We start from the raw sequence: 20,164 nt of genomic DNA, 5'->3' as shown, positions 1-20,164 counted from the left end.
ATGCATGTGTTTCTTGATAGCCTTGTGCATTTCCTTATTTCTGCCAGTTAGCTTGCTTAGTGTTCTTCTTGCAGTCTTGCTCTGAATTGTGCTATAGAGCAAAGAATGCTTGTTGCTACTTAAAATATACAATAGTATTTGGTGTTCAGCATGGCTTTATTGAATACACATCTTGCTTTCATGTTGTAGCTTTGCTGTAGTTACATACATATTGCTGTTCACTGGAGCGTAAAGAGAAGGGGGATTTGTGTTTTGGCAAATTTGGTTGTTGTTGTTTTGGGGCTTTTGTTAGTTTGTTTTAAAGCATAATCTTAATTCCCCTTTGCAAAGTTTCTTCAAGCAAATAGTCAACTTCATGCAGAGTTGATGTACTCTCGAGTTGATACAGTGCTGGAGAAGAGGAGCTATTTGCCTTTAGATTTTAATGGGATCTTCCAATCTGAAGTAATCATTTGGAGGAGAGGGGAATTTTTGGCCATCAATTACAGCTGATGTTTGCCTCTGACTTAAGGACAATTATTTACTCTTTTCTGTGTGTAAAGAGTTTGAACCCCCATACCCCATCTGTGATGCTATGTAGATTTTTTTTTTAAATTATTATTACCTCTACTTAAATTTAGTTCTAGAAAACCTGCAGATTTTTTTTGTAAGGAAACTGATAAGCAAATGAAAAATTTTGAACTGTTACAGCCTGATTCTCCAACCAAGTCTGTGCACATCTGTCTGTGCGTAGTCCTTTTGTGGGGAAACCTGTACAGAAATAGAAGTTCCCTTGTCTGATTTGCTGGTATATAACTGTGATTCTTGCTTTGGGGCTAAAATAACTTGAGTTCCTATTGAGGAAAAAATGAAGTTTAACTTAATGCAGCTCTGGAAGGGCCTGCCTGGTGAACTTCTAGGATCTGTATTTTTGGTTTTGACACTAGAGATAGCAGGTTAAGTACAACTGAACCTCTAGGTAGCAAGCGTAATAACTTACACCTAGTTGGGACTCTGTGATATTTCTAGAGAGTGGTGTATATCAGTTATCATGTCTGGATGTAAAGGTTGTTTCTAGCATGTTGTAAAACTTGGGAAGCTTCTAGAAGTCCTGAATCAACTCTTACAGACCTGACATTGTGTCTTGAAGATGCACGCCTGGTAATTACAAGCAACAATTGATAGTAAGTTAAATACATACCTCTAGTTGTCTTTCAGGTCCCCTGTGCATGTTTAAAAATTTGTATGTAATCGGATACAGCGTGCCTATAGGGTAGAAATTTGTTTATTTTTTTTCAACCCCCTCATAAATATTGGTAGGGAACGAAGAAGAGGATTTGATTTTTCGTTCATTCAGAAGTGTATTATTGAAGATTTCTGCAAGGCATTGCATTTTTTTTAAAAAAAGTTGATTTTAGAAAATTCATAGAGGACATTGGTTTGTGTATACCATCTTGTGATAAAAGCTTTCACTTGCAGTATAGCCTGAAAAGGATAGGTACCTGCTGTTATGTTAGCCTATCTCTAATTAGTGTGGAGGAGGAAAGAAAAAAAAGGGACCTTTTAGTAATTCGGAAAAGTAATTAATTGAATAAGCAGTATGGAATAGAATGCACCCATTGTTTGTGTACTTCAGTTTCCTATTAGAGGTCTCCAGATACTGAAATCTTCTGAATTACTTAGAGTGGACTCATTTGTGTGTTGTTTACCTCATGCTCAGCATGAAGGGATCCTGAAGTGAGAGGTGAACTTTAGTGTGATACATGATTTTTGCAATGGCTTTCAAATTTTGTCTCTGTAAGGAATATGTTTTAAAAACCATGATAGTGAGGAAAAGTCTTTAATATATTACATTTAAGAGGTATATGTTCTCCAAAGTCAGGGTATTGATTCAGCTCACATTTTAGAAAAATATTAATCTTTTCTTTCATCTTGCACCTTTCTTGCACTGTTCCTTGTAAGAAATAGTGCTTCAGTTTTCCTTTCCAGCGTGCTTGTAGTACTGTGCACCACTAATAGGTAAGGGACAAAGTCTTCTTTTTGGATGAAGGCAATCCCTTTCTTTCCTCTGCTAAAATACAGAGCTTTTTTTTTTTTTTAAATGGCAAATTGCTTTGTTATGGAAGGACCCAGATATGCTCTTGAGGATTTGATAAACTTCAATTTTTAAGGTCAAAAAATATATACATTATTGTTTGCTTTACTTTACTATATTTCGCCTTATTTTGTGATCATGAGAGTTTCTTTTCACCTTTCAGAAAACAGGGCAGTACTTGAAGGCTTGACAAATGCATCCCAGGTTGAAAAACTGCTGCGTTCCTCCTCCTCTTCCTCCTTTAGAAAATTGACTTCTTTAAAGAGGTAAAGTTGAATGTTGCACTTTCTGTAGAAAATGCTTTGGGTTTTTTTCCCCACACAAAGTGAACTAAATCTCAACTTCTTCTGTAGCATGTTCTGTGGTGTTTTAAGTTAACTTATATCCATGTCTCGTTCTGATGTCTGGTATCTGTTCCCCTATCTATTGAAAAGGATGTCTTTGGACACCTTTGTTGTCAGAAATGTATTTAGTTGTGTTATTTTATAGAATTATCTGTCAGTGCTTCTGCTGAAGTAACTCACCCAAGTGTTACTTGAATTTAAATTAATCTAATTTTATTTCTGAATCTGACATCTTTTAAGATATTTAAACTCGCTTTAGAAATCTAAGGCAGTTCCTTACCCACAGGGGTTTGTATTTGCTGCATAACTCGCTGCCAAGGGCAATGCTAAATGCTGTATGTTGCCCTGTTCATACAAAGTTGCTAATGTTGAATTTACAGCTTCCCAACACAATTTATATATCTTATTTCACTTCATTTTCCGTTTAACGAATACTGATCTGTTCTTAAACACGAATCTTTCAGAAATCAAAACAAGTATGTTCTGAGACCAGAATAGGTGATTCCAGTCATGTAGTCTGACTATTTAAAGGATGTTTATAATAGGACTTCTGTGATGTAATTTGTGTATCAAACCCATAACTTTTGATTGAGCCTAAATAATTTTCAAAACCCACCTGAAAGAAAATTTTAAAAAGTTAAGAATTCACTGTATGTTTACCTACCTTTTTACAAATTTTTACAACAAATTCTGCAAATAGTAGCACTTAATGTATTCTTGACATTACTTGTGTGAAGTTGATAAGCATAAATGATTGTAGTAGTCCTCATCTTGCTATCATCTGGTTGCGGAAGTGTTTCACTTCTTCCCTGCCCCTCTCCCCCACCCCCAGGCTATAAGAACTTCAGAAAAAAATTGACTGTATTGAAGGAATTTTTTTTTTTAAAGGGCTTTGAAGCTGATGAGTATTTGTAGTTTTTAAGAAAAATGTGGTAAAGATATATGACTGTGTGGCAGCTTTGTGGCGTGTAATAATTACATAGCAATATGAACTTCTTAAAAAGTGACCACAGTATCTCTTAAAATACAGTGTGCCTTCACAGATTTTCTGTTCAGGCAGCTGTTAACCTGCAGATCCTGTCAAAAATAAACTTTTGATTAAACCTTAACTAAGAATCACTGTCTTCATATGTCTAGTATGGCTTCAAACAGCTCTTGTATTTTACTGTCTCCTCAATTTATGCCTTTTCAGGTCACTATTCTTAGGTTTTAGTCTCTAGTATTAGGCTATAGTTTCATTTCACTTTATTAGATTAAAATTTTCTGTGACCTTAATGACTTCCAGGAATTGCCAACGTGTACTGAGATCACACGGAAAGACAAAAAGACCCTTGTTGCTTAGACCTATTTAAACATCAAGCAAAGTTGTCTAATGATGCCTTGTGTTTTAAACATGGTTGCTATTGCCTTCAGAATCAAATTTATGAAAATTCAAAAGGCGTTAGCATATGACTTGTGTATAAAATGGAAATAATAGTAACAGTTGTCCTTGCAAGTTTTCTTTTTCTTGTTGTTTCTGAGAATTCCAGTGTACTTTTAGAAAAGCTAAATCTTGCTGTTTAAATGAGAAGCCTCAAAATTCTTTAAGAACAAGGTTTAAGTAGTAAAGTTCTGCTATTGGGATTTCTGATAACTGGTTTTATGAAACTATTTTACTTCAAGCTGTATCTAGAACTGACATTACAATATCTCACATGACTTGTTCCATGATGCTCTTTACTTTGTTCCACTTGTCTCTTCCTTGTACTGTATTCAGTAAGGGAGTAAGAATGGGATGATGTGTCTGCCTTAAATAATGTACATTTTGGCCTGAAGCACTGAATCCTTTTTTTTCCTCCTCCCCCATTAATGTGCAGTACTTTTGACTAAAAGTCTGAAGAGAACAGTTTAGTCATTGCTATAAAATGGGACCAGTTGTCCGAAAATGCAACTTTTCCTATTGTTTGATACTATATAATTCTATTGGAAATACGTTAACAGTGTATAGGATTGGGGTAGGATTTTACAAAACAGTTACAAATTTACTTTCTTTTTTCCTTCCTCTTCAAAAGGTAAGAGAGAAGCAACAGTAGTAAGAAAATGCTGGGATCAGAAAGAGGTGTCGTGGAAGAATGGCTGTCAGAATTCAAGGTGAGCTAAGAAGATGAATGATAGCTATATCATTGGCTTTATGGCACAGAACATTGATTTTTTTTTTTTTATTTTTTAATTTTTTTTAAATATACAATAATTAACATTTAAAATATCTATTACTTGATCTTTCAACTTCTTATAATGCATAAAGCATGCAAAGTTCTATGTAAATGAGTCAGCTGGTACATAACATACAATACATAGTTATAGTAGTAATTTATTACGGTAGAGCGGAACACGGCTATAGCAATGTGGGTTTTTTTAAAGCATATATTTCTGTGTAGATCAAGCTGATATAATTTAACTGGATAATGCTGCCCAAATTTCTAATTGAGCAACTTTTTTATTTTTAAAAAAACTAGTAGGAATGCTTGTAATTAAAAAAAAAAATATTAAAGAAAAATATTTGGCTGTTTTTTTTCCTATGCTCTGTGTAAAATGAATTGTTTTCTCATGAAGAATGTGGAATATTTTTAACCTATTTTGCACATTGATAATTATGCTGAGTGAAATACAGGATAATGCATAAATAAGAAAACTTGATTTCGTGACTGATATGAAATTAATCTGTTATTTAAATTAAGAATTAGTAATTCCTCACGTTATTGATGATATGCAATAGGTCATTGCATGCTGTTGTTGGAAGTTTGTTGAGGAGCCAAGGATGCAAAATCTGCTGGAAGGAAAAAAGAAAGTCCCACCCTCTTCGTGGGACTTGAGGCTGTCCATGCTCATTCTAGATTATCCACACCTCTTAAGTAATTTGAGTTGTTTTGAATAAAGACTTTGAAAAGTGCCTGTTAAATATAGAATATCGAGACAGAAAGTCCTCATATCAAGCTGGAGTAAATGATTTTATGAAAGACAAATCTGAAACTGCTTTTGGGTTTAACCCATAAAGTTGGTATGTGCCCCTAAATGCTATTCGTATGGAGAAGAACTGTTACTGAATGAACTAGGTTACAAGTCTGAAAACTTACTGATCTTCAGGAATTTTTCTTGATGTTGGGATGAGACTGAATCCTTTTGTGGAGGTCATTAATACTTGGAAGAATTGATTTATCAGTGTAACACTTTTTTCCCCCCTTTTTTTTCCTTTAGGCATTACCTGAAACACAAATTTCCAACTATGCAGCTACATTGCACCGAAAAAAACAACTGGTACCGGCTCTTTATAAGGTCATTCAAGATCCAAATAATGAGGTAGGAGACTTTAAAAGAGATTTTTGTTCACAGTCTTATGTATTCCACCTCTACAACTAAAACTAGAGTAATTGAGAAGTGGAGACAGAGAGGAAGATTCTTCGATTCTTCTTTCTAATGTAATCTAACGTGAGTGTCATCCCTGTTTTTACTCTCTTTGATGGTTACTTTAATGCCTTTCTGCTAAGACACAACCTCATCTGCTCCCAAAAATACAGTTTGTGCTGTCTGATAGATTTTACTTGCCACAGCTGACAGTTACATTTGATTTGGCATGAGAGTTCTCCGCTCCCCCACCCCCCCCCCCAAACAACTTTCCGGTCATAACAGAGACAAAGTAGGCCTTACAGTGAAACTCAGGAAGACCAATGTGCTTCTCACCTGGTGGCTTATTACAGTGGAAGATGGAATCAATTTATTAAATCCTATTAAAATAACCAGATCCTCTTTTGCTTACAGTAATATCATGTTTGTGTAATTTGGTTTACAATGCTGTAAACAAGAGCAGAAACAGGGCCCCAAAATATAAATATACACAATGAAAACTTAGCTTACATAATTAATTTTGCAAATGACGTTAAACTGAGCTTTCTATTCCATTGGCTTCTGCTGTGAGCATTTTTGGGAAAGCGTGTGAAATATAACTTCTGAATAAATTGTGCAAGCATACCATTCTCTGCTGTGTAAACTGCTTCAGACAAAATCCTTCAAAATATTTGACTTATCATCTGTGATCTCTTGTATATTTATAAATTGAATGGCAAGTGTACGCAGCAAGGAAGTTCTTTATTTTCCAAAGCACAGCTCAGCTGCTTTTGAAAGCTGAATGCTTGATTGAGCTTAAAGGAGATTGCATAATGTTCATGCAGTAAAATAAAAAAAAAGCTTCATAGCTGTCAGCTTCATTTCAGTGTTACAAATAACTTGCATCGTGACCTTTTTCTTTGTACTGAAGCTACTGTTACTCTCTCTCCAACCTGAAGCCACCGTTGCTGCTGTTGTCTTTTAGTATATGTGTATTTGTGTGTGTATACTTCTGAAAGTGTAAAAGCTTTCATTTGCTTTGAGAATAAGCATTTGATTTTTATTTTTTTTAATGATGCAAAGAACCAGATTTGCAAAAAGAATATCTTCTTAAGGATGTGACAGTAATCTTATGTTATTGCACACTGATGCTTGTCAAATATTACTCTTTGGAACTGCTGTGCTGTTTGGGCCTGGTTCTGATATCAGGTCTAAGATAAGCAACCCCAGCCTCAAAGATGACTAGCTTCAGGGTCTGCTTGTTAAGGCAGTATGTATTTCCCTGTTGCACTTCTTCCAAACTTATTTGCATGTGAAGTGTATAACCATAGTAAATTCATTACTTTACATAATTCTGTGGTAATATTTGGTTCTAAGTGAGGGGGTTTTAAAGTATGCTTTATAGGGCGTTATTTGTTAGAAGGATAACTGATTGCTTATAAAGATAAAGCTTATATGGTAGACTATTATAAAAACGTACTTGCTGGATTCTTAAACTTGATGGACAAGTAATTTTTTTTAGTACAACTTAATCATAAAGTTGACCTATTCTTGAAACTTCCGGAAAGGGGCAAACTGTTTAAGGAAAAAATTAATGTTTCTCGAATCACATAATTCTATCTTGAGAAGACCAGGATTATTAATTTAACATGGAATCAGTATGTTTAGGAACCAAAACAAACAACCAAGGTGTTTCTCTTTTTTGACAGCTATCTACTGATTTGAGAGCTATTTGAGACAGCTATCAAATGAAGGCAAACATACTGTCAAGTTAAATACAATTGTTAGCGTTTATCTTTTAGGAAATTCCCTGACTTTTCTTTAATATAGAGATGGTAATGACTGGAACAGAAAGTTACATAAAGAATAGAGAGTAATCTTGCTCATAAACAGCTTATTTAACTGAATAATGGATTGATTTTTGTATAACACTTGAATTCTGAAGTAAAGTGCTTTTGAAGTATTGTTTTTTTAGACAGTTTTCTAATTTTTGGAGTTGGTTTATGGTTGTAGACAGAAATGCTCTATGGATTTTAAGTTAATGCAGTACTGAAATTTAAACATTGATTATTTGCGTGGGGCTATTTAGGTTAAACTTGGAAAGCTCAGCCTTGAAACAAAATGAGATTACCTTTGCAATGCCAAGCACTTCCCAGATGCAGTACTCTTCAAATAATAACTAGTTTCACCCATTGTGTTGCAGTTAAGACTGAGCACATTATTTTTTACCGCGATTGAATTCTTCAAAAAGGCAAGCATTTCCAATCTTTGTCATGTAGTTTATAATACGTTATATTTAACTTCAAGGTATGGCTCTTAAGATTTGGCAAACTTGTAAAATAAACCAAACTAAAGCTATTCATCAGCTGCCTTAAAACACGACTAGACTGCACCTCCGTGAGGTATAAAAATGAAGTCTGCAAATTACATCACTGTCACTTACTGTGTATTTTAGCCAGTAAACATTTCATTTGTAATTCTTTGTTATGCTAACGCTGTTTATGCTAATAAGTAAGCTCTTTTAATATCAGTTTTTAGTTTGTCAGTAAAGAGAGATGGTTATAAGAGATATTTTACTTTGGATTTTTTGGCTGACTGCTGTGCTACTCAGTTTCCTTTGCCTTGGGACTGAAAGATATTTGGAATTAAAAAAGTGTGTAGCAGTTCATGTATACACCAATTACTGGTGACAAAAACTCCATTTCCTGTGTTTACCCAGTGTCTTCTCAATATTTATATTCAGAGAATTAATTGATAGAGGCTGGCTCTCTGAAAAGCCAGATAACTAGGATGCAAAGAAAACATTTGTTCTTTCTTACAGTGTCAAGTTTTGCGTTTCCGGGTGGAGACGATCATACCATACTTTGATAGGAAAAACTTGAGTGTTCGTGCCTTTGAAAATACTTGTGTTGTAGTGTCTTTGTGATGACAGCTTTTTCTTGTGGACTTAAAGCTGTGAATGCACCAAAAGCTCTATAGTAGTTGCTACAAACAACTTTCAGTTTTTCACCTAAATAATTTGCAATTGTTAAACCTTTTGCACAATATGACAACTACTAGAAATGAGGAATGTTTACATGCTTGCAGCACCAATGACTGGATATTGCTTGTATCTTTCTAGGGAGTATGGTTTCACTTAAGACTAATTTTATAGAATTTTAATTTGAAAGAAAATAGCATAAACTCAGTAACTGTTCTGGTTGAGTCTCATCTGACTTGAGCTCAAGTAAATTATTCTTTTCCACTGTTCATAACGGGACTTGGATTTGACTGTCTAATTTCAAATAGGAAATAGCTTTGGGCTCCTGTCATCTCTAATTTAATAGAAGTAGTATTTATAGCAACGCTGCTGTATATATCTGGTTTCTGATAATATTTGTTTAGCTTTTCTTGCACCTGTTATCTTATCACAGATATGCTTGTATTTGTTGTTTCCAGATATTTCTTCTTTTTCTTCTTTATGCTAGCTTCTTGCTTATATTTTCTTTTAAAGAAAACCTACAAATTTATTCAGTGATCTCTGAATTATTTATTAACCACTTTTTTTTATTTGAACATCTGAAATGTACTAAGCCTTTCATAAAACAAGGATACAGCTCTGTCTCTGAGGATTTGAACATTTACTCTAACAGATGGTTTTAATAATTAGTGTCACTTTTAGATAGGGGTTTCTACTAAGTAAATATTAATTAAGAAAGAATGTACTTAAGCATCTTTTGAACATAAAGTGCGATATATGTATGAAATATTGGAATAAATATATTAGATAAAATAATTTATGCTCAACTTGATAGAGAAAGCCGCAGCATTGTTTTATTAAAATGATTGCAACAGAAGGTTTACAGGCTTCTAATTTCATTTAGGTACCAAAACTAAAATTAAGTGATAAAGTATTTTACATATATGGCTTGTAAAAAATCTGTGTGCTCCAAATAACTGGACTTCTCTCATCAGTGTCAGCCTTCTCCCCTCCCTCTCTTGTGGAATCTCTCTATGCTTCTGTTGTAAAATCCAGGCTTTTAGCTTAGAGTAACTAGGCTGTCAATCAGAAGCCTTGTTACACAAGGTACTAATTGACAAATTAATGAAAGAAGAATGCATCAAAGTCTATGAAACATACTGGTAATGCTCTGAAAGTCCAAAGCTGCATATCCCTGGGAGTGAGAGTATGTACTGAAAGAGGAATCATATATGCCTTATGTGATCTTCTGGTCTGCACTGGGTATTTCCTATTTATGTCTTTTGTCTCACCAGTACAGCTGCTATTGTGTTGGTCAAATGTAAGGTTTTTATTGGTCTAAAAAAATGATATGCATAATTTAATGTTTAATATTATTGTGTATGTATATGAAAGCTGCGCGAAGTGTGTTTGGTTAGAAAGAAGTTATTTGAGATTCTGGCCTCTATTTTCTGACTGTCTAACTCTTCTATATGAATATAGATGCTTTAGGTTACATGTATACCTCCATCTTTTCGGATATTGAATCCCATGGGTATTTTCCTTAGGTCAGATCATCCCATTTCTTCGAAGGTAATACTAGATACTGGTCACAGACCTTATCAAAATTCCTCTTGGATTTTTTTTTTTTGTAGTTTTGGACTTTGGTATTTAAAAACTTGATTAGTCATGGGAAAGGGCCAGACAGTTTGGCGTGGTTCTTTTTCTTTTTTCCCTGTTCATTAAGAGTTCTGTGGATGCATCTTAATTATTGGTTTGGCATTGTAGACTCTTAAAAATTGCAGGATTTTTCTTGTGCTTATATCACGCTGACTTGATAAGGGCCTTTTTTCATTCTTGTACTGAAACCCAAAGGGCAGCTCAAGATGGAAAAATCAGTTGGCATTGTAATGAACAAATGCATACTTGTTGGGTGTAGGTATGAAATTAATTCATATTTCTGTCAGTAGACTTGTGATAGGCAGCTGTCATTAGCAGCTAATCTTTAACCTTTGTGCTTTTATAAACCTTACAACTGCACCATTAAAGTTTTATGGTGCACATAATTCAGGCCACGTGTCTGTCACAGACCTTAAATTAGTACCTGTACACAAAATGCTGACAGCCCTAGATGTTCTCAAAGCAAAGGATGGTTGTCGCTGTAGTAGGGCTACATTTCCCAATACCGCATAATAATACCCAAAATAAATCTCATACTGACAGCCCTAGATGTTCTCGAAGCACAGAATGGTGGTGGCTGTAGCAGGGCCACATTTCCCAATACTGCATACCAGTGCCCCTCAGGTCTGTCTTTATAGATGTCCTTAAAAGGAATGCAGATATCATTTTGGTTCATTCACTTACTTGCCATCAAGGAATGCAATTTTTACTGGCTGCAGCGGCTATTTGATATAGCCCCTATATTTGCTATTTAATTCTCACTTACTAGAGAAGCCTGACAGTAATTCATTAACCTTTTTGCCTTTCCACAGCTCCTGGAGCCTGTTTGCCACCAGCTCTTTGAACTTTATCGTAGTTCTGAAGTTCGACTCAAGAGATTCACCCTGCAATTTTTGCCAGAGTTGATCTGGGTGTATCTGCGTCTTACTGCCAGCAGGGACAGGCAGAGTAATGGTTGCATTGAAGCATTGCTGCTTGGCATTTACAACTTGGTAAGTGAGAAGAGTGGGAATGGCTTAGGAAAGCTTTGATCTGAGCTTTCGCGTCACTGACCACTAAGAATAAAGTAAATTATTGGAACAACATATTTAAAAATACAATGAGCTTACATGAAATCATATTTTATCTGGAGAAAAGCATAATGTAATGAAGGTTTAGTAAGAACGTGTTTGCAAAAATAATTTTTATTTTTTGTGACAAACATTTTAACTAAAAAGGATCATCTTATGGGCTTTCTTGAACTGTTACATACTGGTGTTTTTAAGGAAATTAAGTAGCCTTCCTTAATGTTGAAAAATACAGCCTTCTATGGAGATGATTGTCAGGCCAGTATGCTTGGTGAATCTTTGTGTCACTTCCTCCTGCCCCCCCGCTTACCCTGAATATGTCTTTTTAAGGGTAGTTTGAAGCTGAAACTACTCTGTGTGCTAGCACTTAGATACATGCATGCGTACCTTTCAGGCAGGTAGTTGTCTTCAGTGGAACTGTGATTTTAAGAATAAGTGAAGTAACTAAATGATTAAGTTTGGCTGTTGGATGTAAAAGTAATTTTTTTAGATCCTGACCTTAGCCTGGAAATGTTTATTCTTGTAATGTTACAGGGCTATTTGATAAATTTAGTAATACTGCCAAGATAGGCATTCTCTAACGGAAATTTCTGTGTTATAGGACTTTAAAACTTGTTATACTGAAACATTGCCCTTCTCTCTACTACCACAGTAAACCCCTCCTTTAAATTGTGTCGTATGCTTCTACAATGATGAGACACAGGGCAGTCAAACTGGTTCTTTATTTTATTTTATTTATTATGTGTCTGTAGATCAGCTCTAACAACTGGAAGATCCAGTTACTTTAGATATATTCTGATAGAAAAACCATTGGAAACCACTTGCTGATTTTTGGTCCTGTTTGCTATGTTGAAGTAGCATGTGTATCTTTGTTGATTGTTGTCTCATAAAGGTCCTTTTGTAGTTCCTTTGAAAGTCATGTTGGTGATTCGTATTTTTTAAGGACATTAATTTCTTCATTCTCTCCAGATCCAGGAAGAAAGAGGCCTCAAAATAGACAGTGGCTCCCACTAGTGTTTTTTTTTTTCTGTGTTTAAGTTGTTGGTATTTTTCTGCACATATACCGATACTGGAGGAATGAAGTTATTTTCTTAGTACTTAGAAAGTGAAAGACAAGGATAAATCTTTTGCATTCTGCTAAATTCTATTAGCTGTCCTCCCATTGTGATCCCTAAAGCCTACTACGAGTACTGTGCTACCTTGGGCTACGTTTTCACATAAACTGGCATGGCAAGAGCTCATTGTTTGGAAATTTGCTGTACAAAGTGAAAAGGCAGGATTTTAGGCTCCTTTTTGGTATAGTCGTATGTGATTGCTCTTAGTATATTTGCTTTAAAAACTGCTGGGTTTGCTTATGTAGTAGCCTAGCAACTATAAAATCTGACCAGTTTGAAAGCCTTTTGACAAAACATTCTGTGTTTTTTCTTCCTGATAGAATGCCTGAAGAAACCTTGCCAGTCCCCTTGATTTCACCTTTTCTCTGTGATGCATTTATTATGAAGTACTACCCATTGTCAGCAAGTGACTCATCAGCCCTCATGTGTCTATATCTTCTGGGCTTAAAGTTTAACCTTGCTCCACTATGCAATTCTATTATAAATAAATGTTATAATGTAAAGGTGGGCTAGAAAAGCTTTTTGGTTTGTTTTTGTTTTTTTTTTTTTTGTTTTTGTTTTTGTTTTTTTTTGTTTTTGTTTTTGGTGAAGTCACCCTGGTCAAGGAGAAAATGATGGGTTTTTTAAGTGTTGCAGACCGATTCTGCAGGACAGTCTGTGATAGAGGTCTTTCCCACTTTTTAAATATGAATGTAAATTTGCTGGTGTTCTGGAAACACACAGATACATTAGGGTGTTAGATGTCCTGATTTGATAAGACTATTAACTTTTTATTTGTTAAATGCAGTCTAAGAATTGAAAATTATTCCAAGCCCTATCTCCTTACTTTTGTTTGGGTTTTGGTTTTGTTTTTTAATGCAGGAAATTGCTGACAAAGATGGAAACAACAAAGTTTTATCTTTCACCATCCCTTCATTATCTAAACCCTCAATATATCATGAGGTAAGAAAGCTGCTGTGGTAAATTAGAATTGGATCTGTTAGAGGAATGAAAACTGGATCCATTTCATGCAACAGGCCATTTTAGATGCATCTTGTTGCAGTAAGTTTTCAATGTCAGTAGCTTGCAATTAGCGTAACTGAATTCAATAGCATTAGTAGAAGAAAAGGAATGTAACTGTTGAAAAATCTTTGCTGACAGTGTCCGTTTTGAGTGGAGGTTAGTTATGTTGTAGTTGCAGCTGTGTTTTTTTGCCTTTTACATGTTAGTATAAAAGTAGTTTTCCTTCTTCTAACTCCTCCTTAATACAGTTTGAATTTGGAATTGTGTTTTTCATTCTCTACTGTTGCTGTACAAAAGGTCTATGCAATTAGGACAAATTATAAATGGATATGTAAGAATCAAAGTTGAAAATTCCTCTCATCTGCTCTGTTGCTTGTAAGTGTGGACGGTGTTTATAATAATGAAATTAGGTAATGTTTTTGATTTACTGTATTCTGGAGTAATCTTCATTTTTACAGATCAGAAGACAAGTATGTCTTTTGGCTTGGGTGGTTAGGAGTTTTAATGCTTTCGGGGACTTTTTATTTATGGCTTGATTTCTTCCCCTTCCGTCCTTCCTTCTCCTACCACCTGCTTCTAGCCCTCTACTATTGGATCCATGGCTTTAACTGAAGGAGCTCTATGTCAGCATGATCTCATCAGGGTAGTTTACAGTGATCTTCATCCTCAAAGAGAAACCTTCACAGCACAGAACCGGTAGGTGGATGTATTCTAATATCACCTTTAATAGCCTGTTTCCAGTTAGTGGATTATAATGAAAGAGGATTTATGGATTTGTGTGTTTATTTCTGACACTTTTCCTGGGGGGTATTTTTTGAGACTGAGTTGTAGAATTCTTGTGTTAAATTCTGATGAAATAGTAAGAATTTAAACTATGCAAGGTTTTGCTCTTGTCTCTTTTCAGGTTTGAGGTGCTGAGCTTTCTTATGCTGTGCTACAATTCTGCTATCGTCTATATGCCTGCCTCTTCTTACCAATCACTTTGTAGGATGGGTTCCAGGTGAGACACTTGCCTTTGAAATAGTCTTGCAGGTTGCAGGGTGCATCTAGACTCCTAAATATTCATCCAGCAAAAAAGGAATTAATTTACCTGTTGTGTTTAATAACTTAATATGTGTAAATCTTGGTCAGTCCTGCAACTTAATTGGAAATTTGAAGCTGTGCTTTCATACAGAGAAAACACGTGGATTACTTTACTACTGCATGGGCTTTTGTTCTAGTTATGCAACTTTCTGTTATTTGGAAAGGGGAAAAAAAAAAGGCGATTTTTTGGTAAAATTAGTTGAAGCTACTCAGACTGATTTGCATTTTTTGGATTTACTTGTCTTTCAGACATTTTTTGCTATGGCCAGCTTAAAAATCCTGTGAGGAATACCACCGGTTTCCTCTACTTCCACATATTAATGTCTTTCTTCTGAGGATGGTTTATATGAAGTGTTTGCACACTGTTCTGGGTTTTAGTGGTTCGTGTAGGTTTTTCTTTGCTTTTGGTGTTTGGTTTTTTCTTTTTTTTTTTTCTTTTCCCTTCCTTTCTTTTTTTTTTCTCCTGAGAATAACATCCCACTTTCTGGAGAATTCACTACTGTGATTTCTCAAACTCTTATACATGGCCTTTATATAACCTTCTACTTCAGTAGTCTTGGAAGTATCTGGTTGGCAAAGATCCCTGCTTTTTGTTCTGAAAAATCTAAGTGTATCTGATACTCTCACATGCCTGTTTTTACCAGCATTTTTGTCTCAAATGAGATAAATTCTCTTTCCTGCTACCCCAAAACAGAGGACCTCTTTAAACGTTTTTTGATTTAGCTTGTTTGCTTCAGCACAATACTGCCACAAAAGAAAAGCATTACATGCAATTCAGTTATGTAGGAAGAAGGATCAGACTAGCTTCCAGCAACATATATTATGTAGTGGCACACACATGCAGTTAAGGTTATAGCCTGTTTTCTTTCCCATGGTTTCCAGTGGGAACAGGGTTAATACTTGGTATGCTTCCCTCATCTTCATTTGGCTGTGCTAAATTTGCCAAATATGTTGAATTTTCCTGCATTTGAAAATTAGATCTGTGGGTAGAGAAGAGACAACGTTTTATAGGTTAGGGATTTTTTTGTTGTTTTTGAAACCATGCAGCAGTTATTATCTGTTAGTGGCCATGTGTTGCTTCCATGATGAAGATTCAGATATGAAAGTTATGAATAAATTATTCTGTTTTTTACGGAGACTCAATGCGATGCAGTATATGGGAAGGCAGGCCCTTTCTCAAGGGTCAGAAGTATTTTTTTTAGAAGGCAGCTGAGAGGAATTCTCAAGAATACAGTATCTACGTTATTCACCTTTAGGTAAAAGGTGATTGCATGCTGTCCTCATGTGTTAGGAGATGACAGGTTTCTCTTCTATACCACTGAAGTGTTTCCTTTAAAGAAAGTTGGTTTTGGTTTCTGAATTTTGTGGAGAATCTCCTACTTAGTGGCTGTCAGTAGAGAACATCTTGCCATCCTCATTCTTTAGAAGCTGGTTATGATTTGAAGAAAACAGATGGCTATATGAGAATAACACTGGATTATCAGCAAGTCACATCTCAAGGCAGTGTTGTAAAACTGCTTTAATGGTTGGGAGAGAAACATAAGAATGTTCTGTGTTGTGTACTTATATTTTGAAAAATAAATTTTGAAAATCAACTAAAATCTCTGTATTGTAAAGACATTTGTAGTCCTTGTGGGGTTAATATTTTGTTATAATGGTGGGTTTTTTTTTTCAGGCTGTGTGTGAGTGGATTTCCACGGCAGCATGAGAAACGCTGGAAAGAGCACTGTGGTAGAGTGGTGTTAGACCCTGACTTCATGGTGCAGCTGCTCACAGGTGTCTATTACGCCATGTAAGTGGATGGCTTTTTTCTGTAAAGAGAAAAGTCTGGTTTTACGTGAAATAAAATACAAATGCTAGTTGTTTTATGATTGGAAAAAAAAAAGTTAAACTGATAACAGAAGTTTATAACTTGATTAGTGTATTTCCCATTACTTGCTTGCTCAGCCATGATAATTTGAAAATATCTTTATCAGCATTGAATTAGGTGATGAAGGGCCAGATAGTAGGTGCTGAAGAGAGCTAGGCTTCTGGTTTCATCTTTTCCCAAGTTTCCACTACCACCAAATACCTTCTGTTCTCAAGCATAATGAGCTTGGATGCCAAGATAACCTGATGAAATGCAGACCTCTTGAATATCAGTAGCTTCTGAGGTAGCAAAAACCCATTTCTGATGGAAATTCAGTTCTGCTAAGTAGTGTTAACCGTTACATCTTGACCCCATTTTTTTTATTGTTTTAACTTTGTCCTGATTATGGCATCAACTTTGTCCTGATTATGGCATCAACTTTGTCTTGCTTGGAGGTGACAGGGAGCGGCTTTTTTGTTATATTGACAAGATTAATAATAAAGTCCTTTGTCTATACTTTTAAAAGAAGCGAAGGGGCTGTGGTGTACATGCAGCTGATGAACTTTCTATATAAGTAAAGAAGTGAAGAGTTGGATTTGGGCAAAAAAAAGACAAGATTGAGTTCATAAGATATGAAAGATAAATATCTTTCTTTACTTTTTAGATATAATGGTCAGTGGGATCTTGGCCAGGAGGTATTGGAGGACATAATTTACAGAGCACAGCTTGAACTCTACTCACAGCCTCTGCTGGTAAGAAATAAGCCATTGCAATTTATGGACTTGGTTAAGAGGAATATGGATGTGTTTCTCAGGTGGACTGGTAATTAAAGCGTTTGTGGCTACTTACTGTGCTCCCAAATGCAAGTGGCTGTTAACAGCTGATGTTTTCAACATAGCTATTTATACCGTGCTTTTTCTGCTTGAGTATTAAGCTAGGGTGCTGGGATCTCCGAGGAGTCACTGATGCTGACAGCTAGGATTTTCTAATGTTTTACAGGTGGATCAAAATGTTTATGTTGTTTTGGCATGAGCTACTCATGAGTGAATCAAAGAAGCTAAACCGAATGGTTATATGTCATAAGACATTTGTTGCAAAAAGGGTGCTTTTCTTTGCTTCTAGACCATCATTGGGGTTTAGAATATGCTGCGTGGTTAAACTAATAATACAGTAGAAAAGGCAACAACAGGACAGAGTTTAAAGAGCTTCATCTCCAAAGTCAATGTCAGATTTTGATTGATCAAAGTCACACAGGTCTTAATCTTTACCTTCTTTAGAGGAATAGCAATAGAATGGAGTTGTTCTGATTGTTTGGCTTTTTCAGTTTCCGCTATACTTGCTGTTCTGATTGTAAGAAGAGAGAAATGAAATGGGGAAAGTGGTGAAACTGGGCTGGATGCAGGTGGATGTTATTGGAAAGGATGAGGAAGTTGACAGAGAAAAGAGTAATGGAAGGATTTTATTTTTTGTCAGATGTAGGAATGAGGATCAACATAAGAGGGAAAATTAAGGAGAATTAAGTAAAGACCAACGTCTCAGTTTCTGCATCAGAATTATGGTTAGAAGCCGTTAGTGCTCCTCTGAACTAACAGCAATAAAATTTCACTACTTTTTACGTAACTGAGAAAGTAGTGGATTGGGAAAAATCTTTTTATGTGGCAATCTGAGATCCCTCACTTCTGCAATACATTATGTAAAATTATTCTCTCGATGAATTAATATTGGCTGTAAAATACATCTACAGGCTTTCTGACAGTGATTCATTTTAATGCTTGGTATCCATTGAATTATTGTAATAGTTGGTTCCTTTTGGAAATGACTCATTGCACCATCAGATTGAAAGTTTGAAATTAAATATTGAACCTGCTGAATTGGGCCACCCTATCAAAAACTATTACATTTAAAAAGCGTGTAGGAGGATCTGGAACCTAATTCAATTGATGATATGACAATTTTCAGTCCGTATTGTTCATTTTTATTCAGTTTAGCCTTAGAGATTACTTCTAATTGTAAGAATCTTCTGGAACATCTTTGTTTTTTTCCCAAAGCTACTTTTACCTCTCCATCCCATTGTCTGTGTTGGTGACATCACAACATCACCAGTTTTTCCCCCTTCCCCAGTTGTCAGGTTTTTCATGTATATGCGTGCAGGCACATCTGTGGAGTTTTCTTAATACTCTGATCATTGTCTTGCTTCCTATCTTGTTTTACTGCAATTTTTAAAAAGCAGTTTTAAGAAGTTCTCAGTTTTGTAAAAAGATGACCTGCATGTCCTCGGCCTCATGCTGTATATTCAAGCGATTTGACTTTTTTCAAAGGTTGGAGTCCTTTCATCTCATTGCATTCTCCAGGAGATGTGTATAATCTAGCAGCATGATAAAATTTTGTATTTTAAACTTAAAACTAGTGGCACCAAGTAAAATATCACCTGTGCAGCATCCCAGGTAAGTTTCAAGTTCAGCCTCTGCCTAGGATTTCCTAACAGCAGCAAATTTTGAAGTCCATTTAATACTCAGGCAACCCCCCACGTTAGGATTATTTTTAGATCTCTGTACTCAAGCTATTTGTATAATTATGAGAATACTGTCAGTCATCATTACAGTGAGAACCATCACGGTCCCTGTGTTTGGGTATGTCTCTTGGAGATACATTTTTGACAATATAGTAGATCCATAGAAACACAGAATCATAGAATGGTTGAGGTTGTAAGGGACCTTAAAGACCATCTAGTTCCAACCCCCCTGCCATGGGCAGGGACATCTCCCACTAGACCAGGCTGCTCAAAGCCTCATCGAGCCTGGTCTTGAACACCTCCAGGGATGGGGCATCCACAACTTCTCTGGGTAACCTGTTCTAGTGTCTCACCACCCTCATAGTGAAAAATTTCTTTCTGATATCCAATCTAAATCTCCCCTCTTTCAGTTTGAAACCATTACCCCTCATCTTATCATTATATGCCCTCGTAAAGAGTCGCTCCCCGTCTTTCCTGTAGGTCCCCTTCAGATACTGGAAGGCCACTGTAAGGTCTCCCTGGAGCCTTCTCTTCTCCAGGCTGAACAACCCCAACTCTCTCAGCCTGTCCTCACAGGAGAGGTGCTCCAGCCCTCTTATCATCTTCGTGGCCCTCCTCTCGACCTGCTTCAACAGGTCCACATCCTGCTTGTGTTGAGAGCTCCAGAGCTGGATGCAGTACTCCAGGTGGCGTCTCACCAGAGCAAAGTAGAGGGGGAGAATCGCCTCCCTTGACGTGCTGGCCACGCTTCTTTTGATGCAGCTTCTTTTGATACGGTTGGCTTTCTTGGCTGTGAGCACACATTGCCAGCTCATGTTGAGCTTCTCATCCACCAGCATCCCCAAGCCCTTCCCCTCAGGGCAGCTCTCAAGCCATTCTCTGCCCAGCCTGTATTTGTGCTTGGGATTGCCAATGCAATGCTATTATTTAAATGGGTTTATATTGCCTGTGGACTTAAACACACCTCCCACACACTCTCCCCGCTCCCCAAAAAAACCCCCATGCTGAAATAGCTGTAACATAGAAGCAGTCGTCTTTCACTGTTACCCAGAGACTACACTGGAAAGGGCAAGTAGTAATGCGAAGGAAAGGATTTCTGGGAAAAGTATCTCTTAACAAATACTGGGTATTGGTTTCATA

At 36.1% G+C, this 20,164-nt stretch overlaps 1 protein-coding gene across 7 annotated transcripts in view; it reads left to right on the top strand.

The window, feature by feature from the left end:
- Positions 1 to 20,164, top strand: part of LOC141746663 (hyccin 2) — a 74,852-nt gene that overhangs the window by 21,123 nt on the left and 33,565 nt on the right. For all 7 annotated transcript variants that reach the window (XM_074595611.1, XM_074595603.1, XM_074595610.1 and 4 more), the window contains 9 exons: positions 2,238 to 2,340; positions 4,470 to 4,548; positions 5,653 to 5,754; positions 11,209 to 11,388; positions 13,440 to 13,520; positions 14,161 to 14,276; positions 14,485 to 14,580; positions 16,339 to 16,455; positions 17,177 to 17,264. In XM_074595611.1, the coding sequence (XP_074451712.1) occupies positions 4,498 to 4,548; positions 5,653 to 5,754; positions 11,209 to 11,388; positions 13,440 to 13,520; positions 14,161 to 14,276; positions 14,485 to 14,580; positions 16,339 to 16,455; positions 17,177 to 17,264 (831 nt within the window). In that variant the 5' untranslated portion in view covers positions 2,238 to 2,340; positions 4,470 to 4,497. The remainder of the gene's footprint in view (positions 1 to 2,237; positions 2,341 to 4,469; positions 4,549 to 5,652; positions 5,755 to 11,208; positions 11,389 to 13,439; positions 13,521 to 14,160; positions 14,277 to 14,484; positions 14,581 to 16,338; positions 16,456 to 17,176; positions 17,265 to 20,164) is intronic.

Source organism: Larus michahellis, chromosome 7 (genome assembly GCF_964199755.1).
Source record: "Larus michahellis chromosome 7, bLarMic1.1, whole genome shotgun sequence".
NCBI classification, from domain to species: Eukaryota; Metazoa; Chordata; class Aves; order Charadriiformes; family Laridae; genus Larus; species Larus michahellis.
Note: the sequence above shows the minus strand (reverse complement) of the source record. Positions and strands in the feature narration are given on the sequence as shown.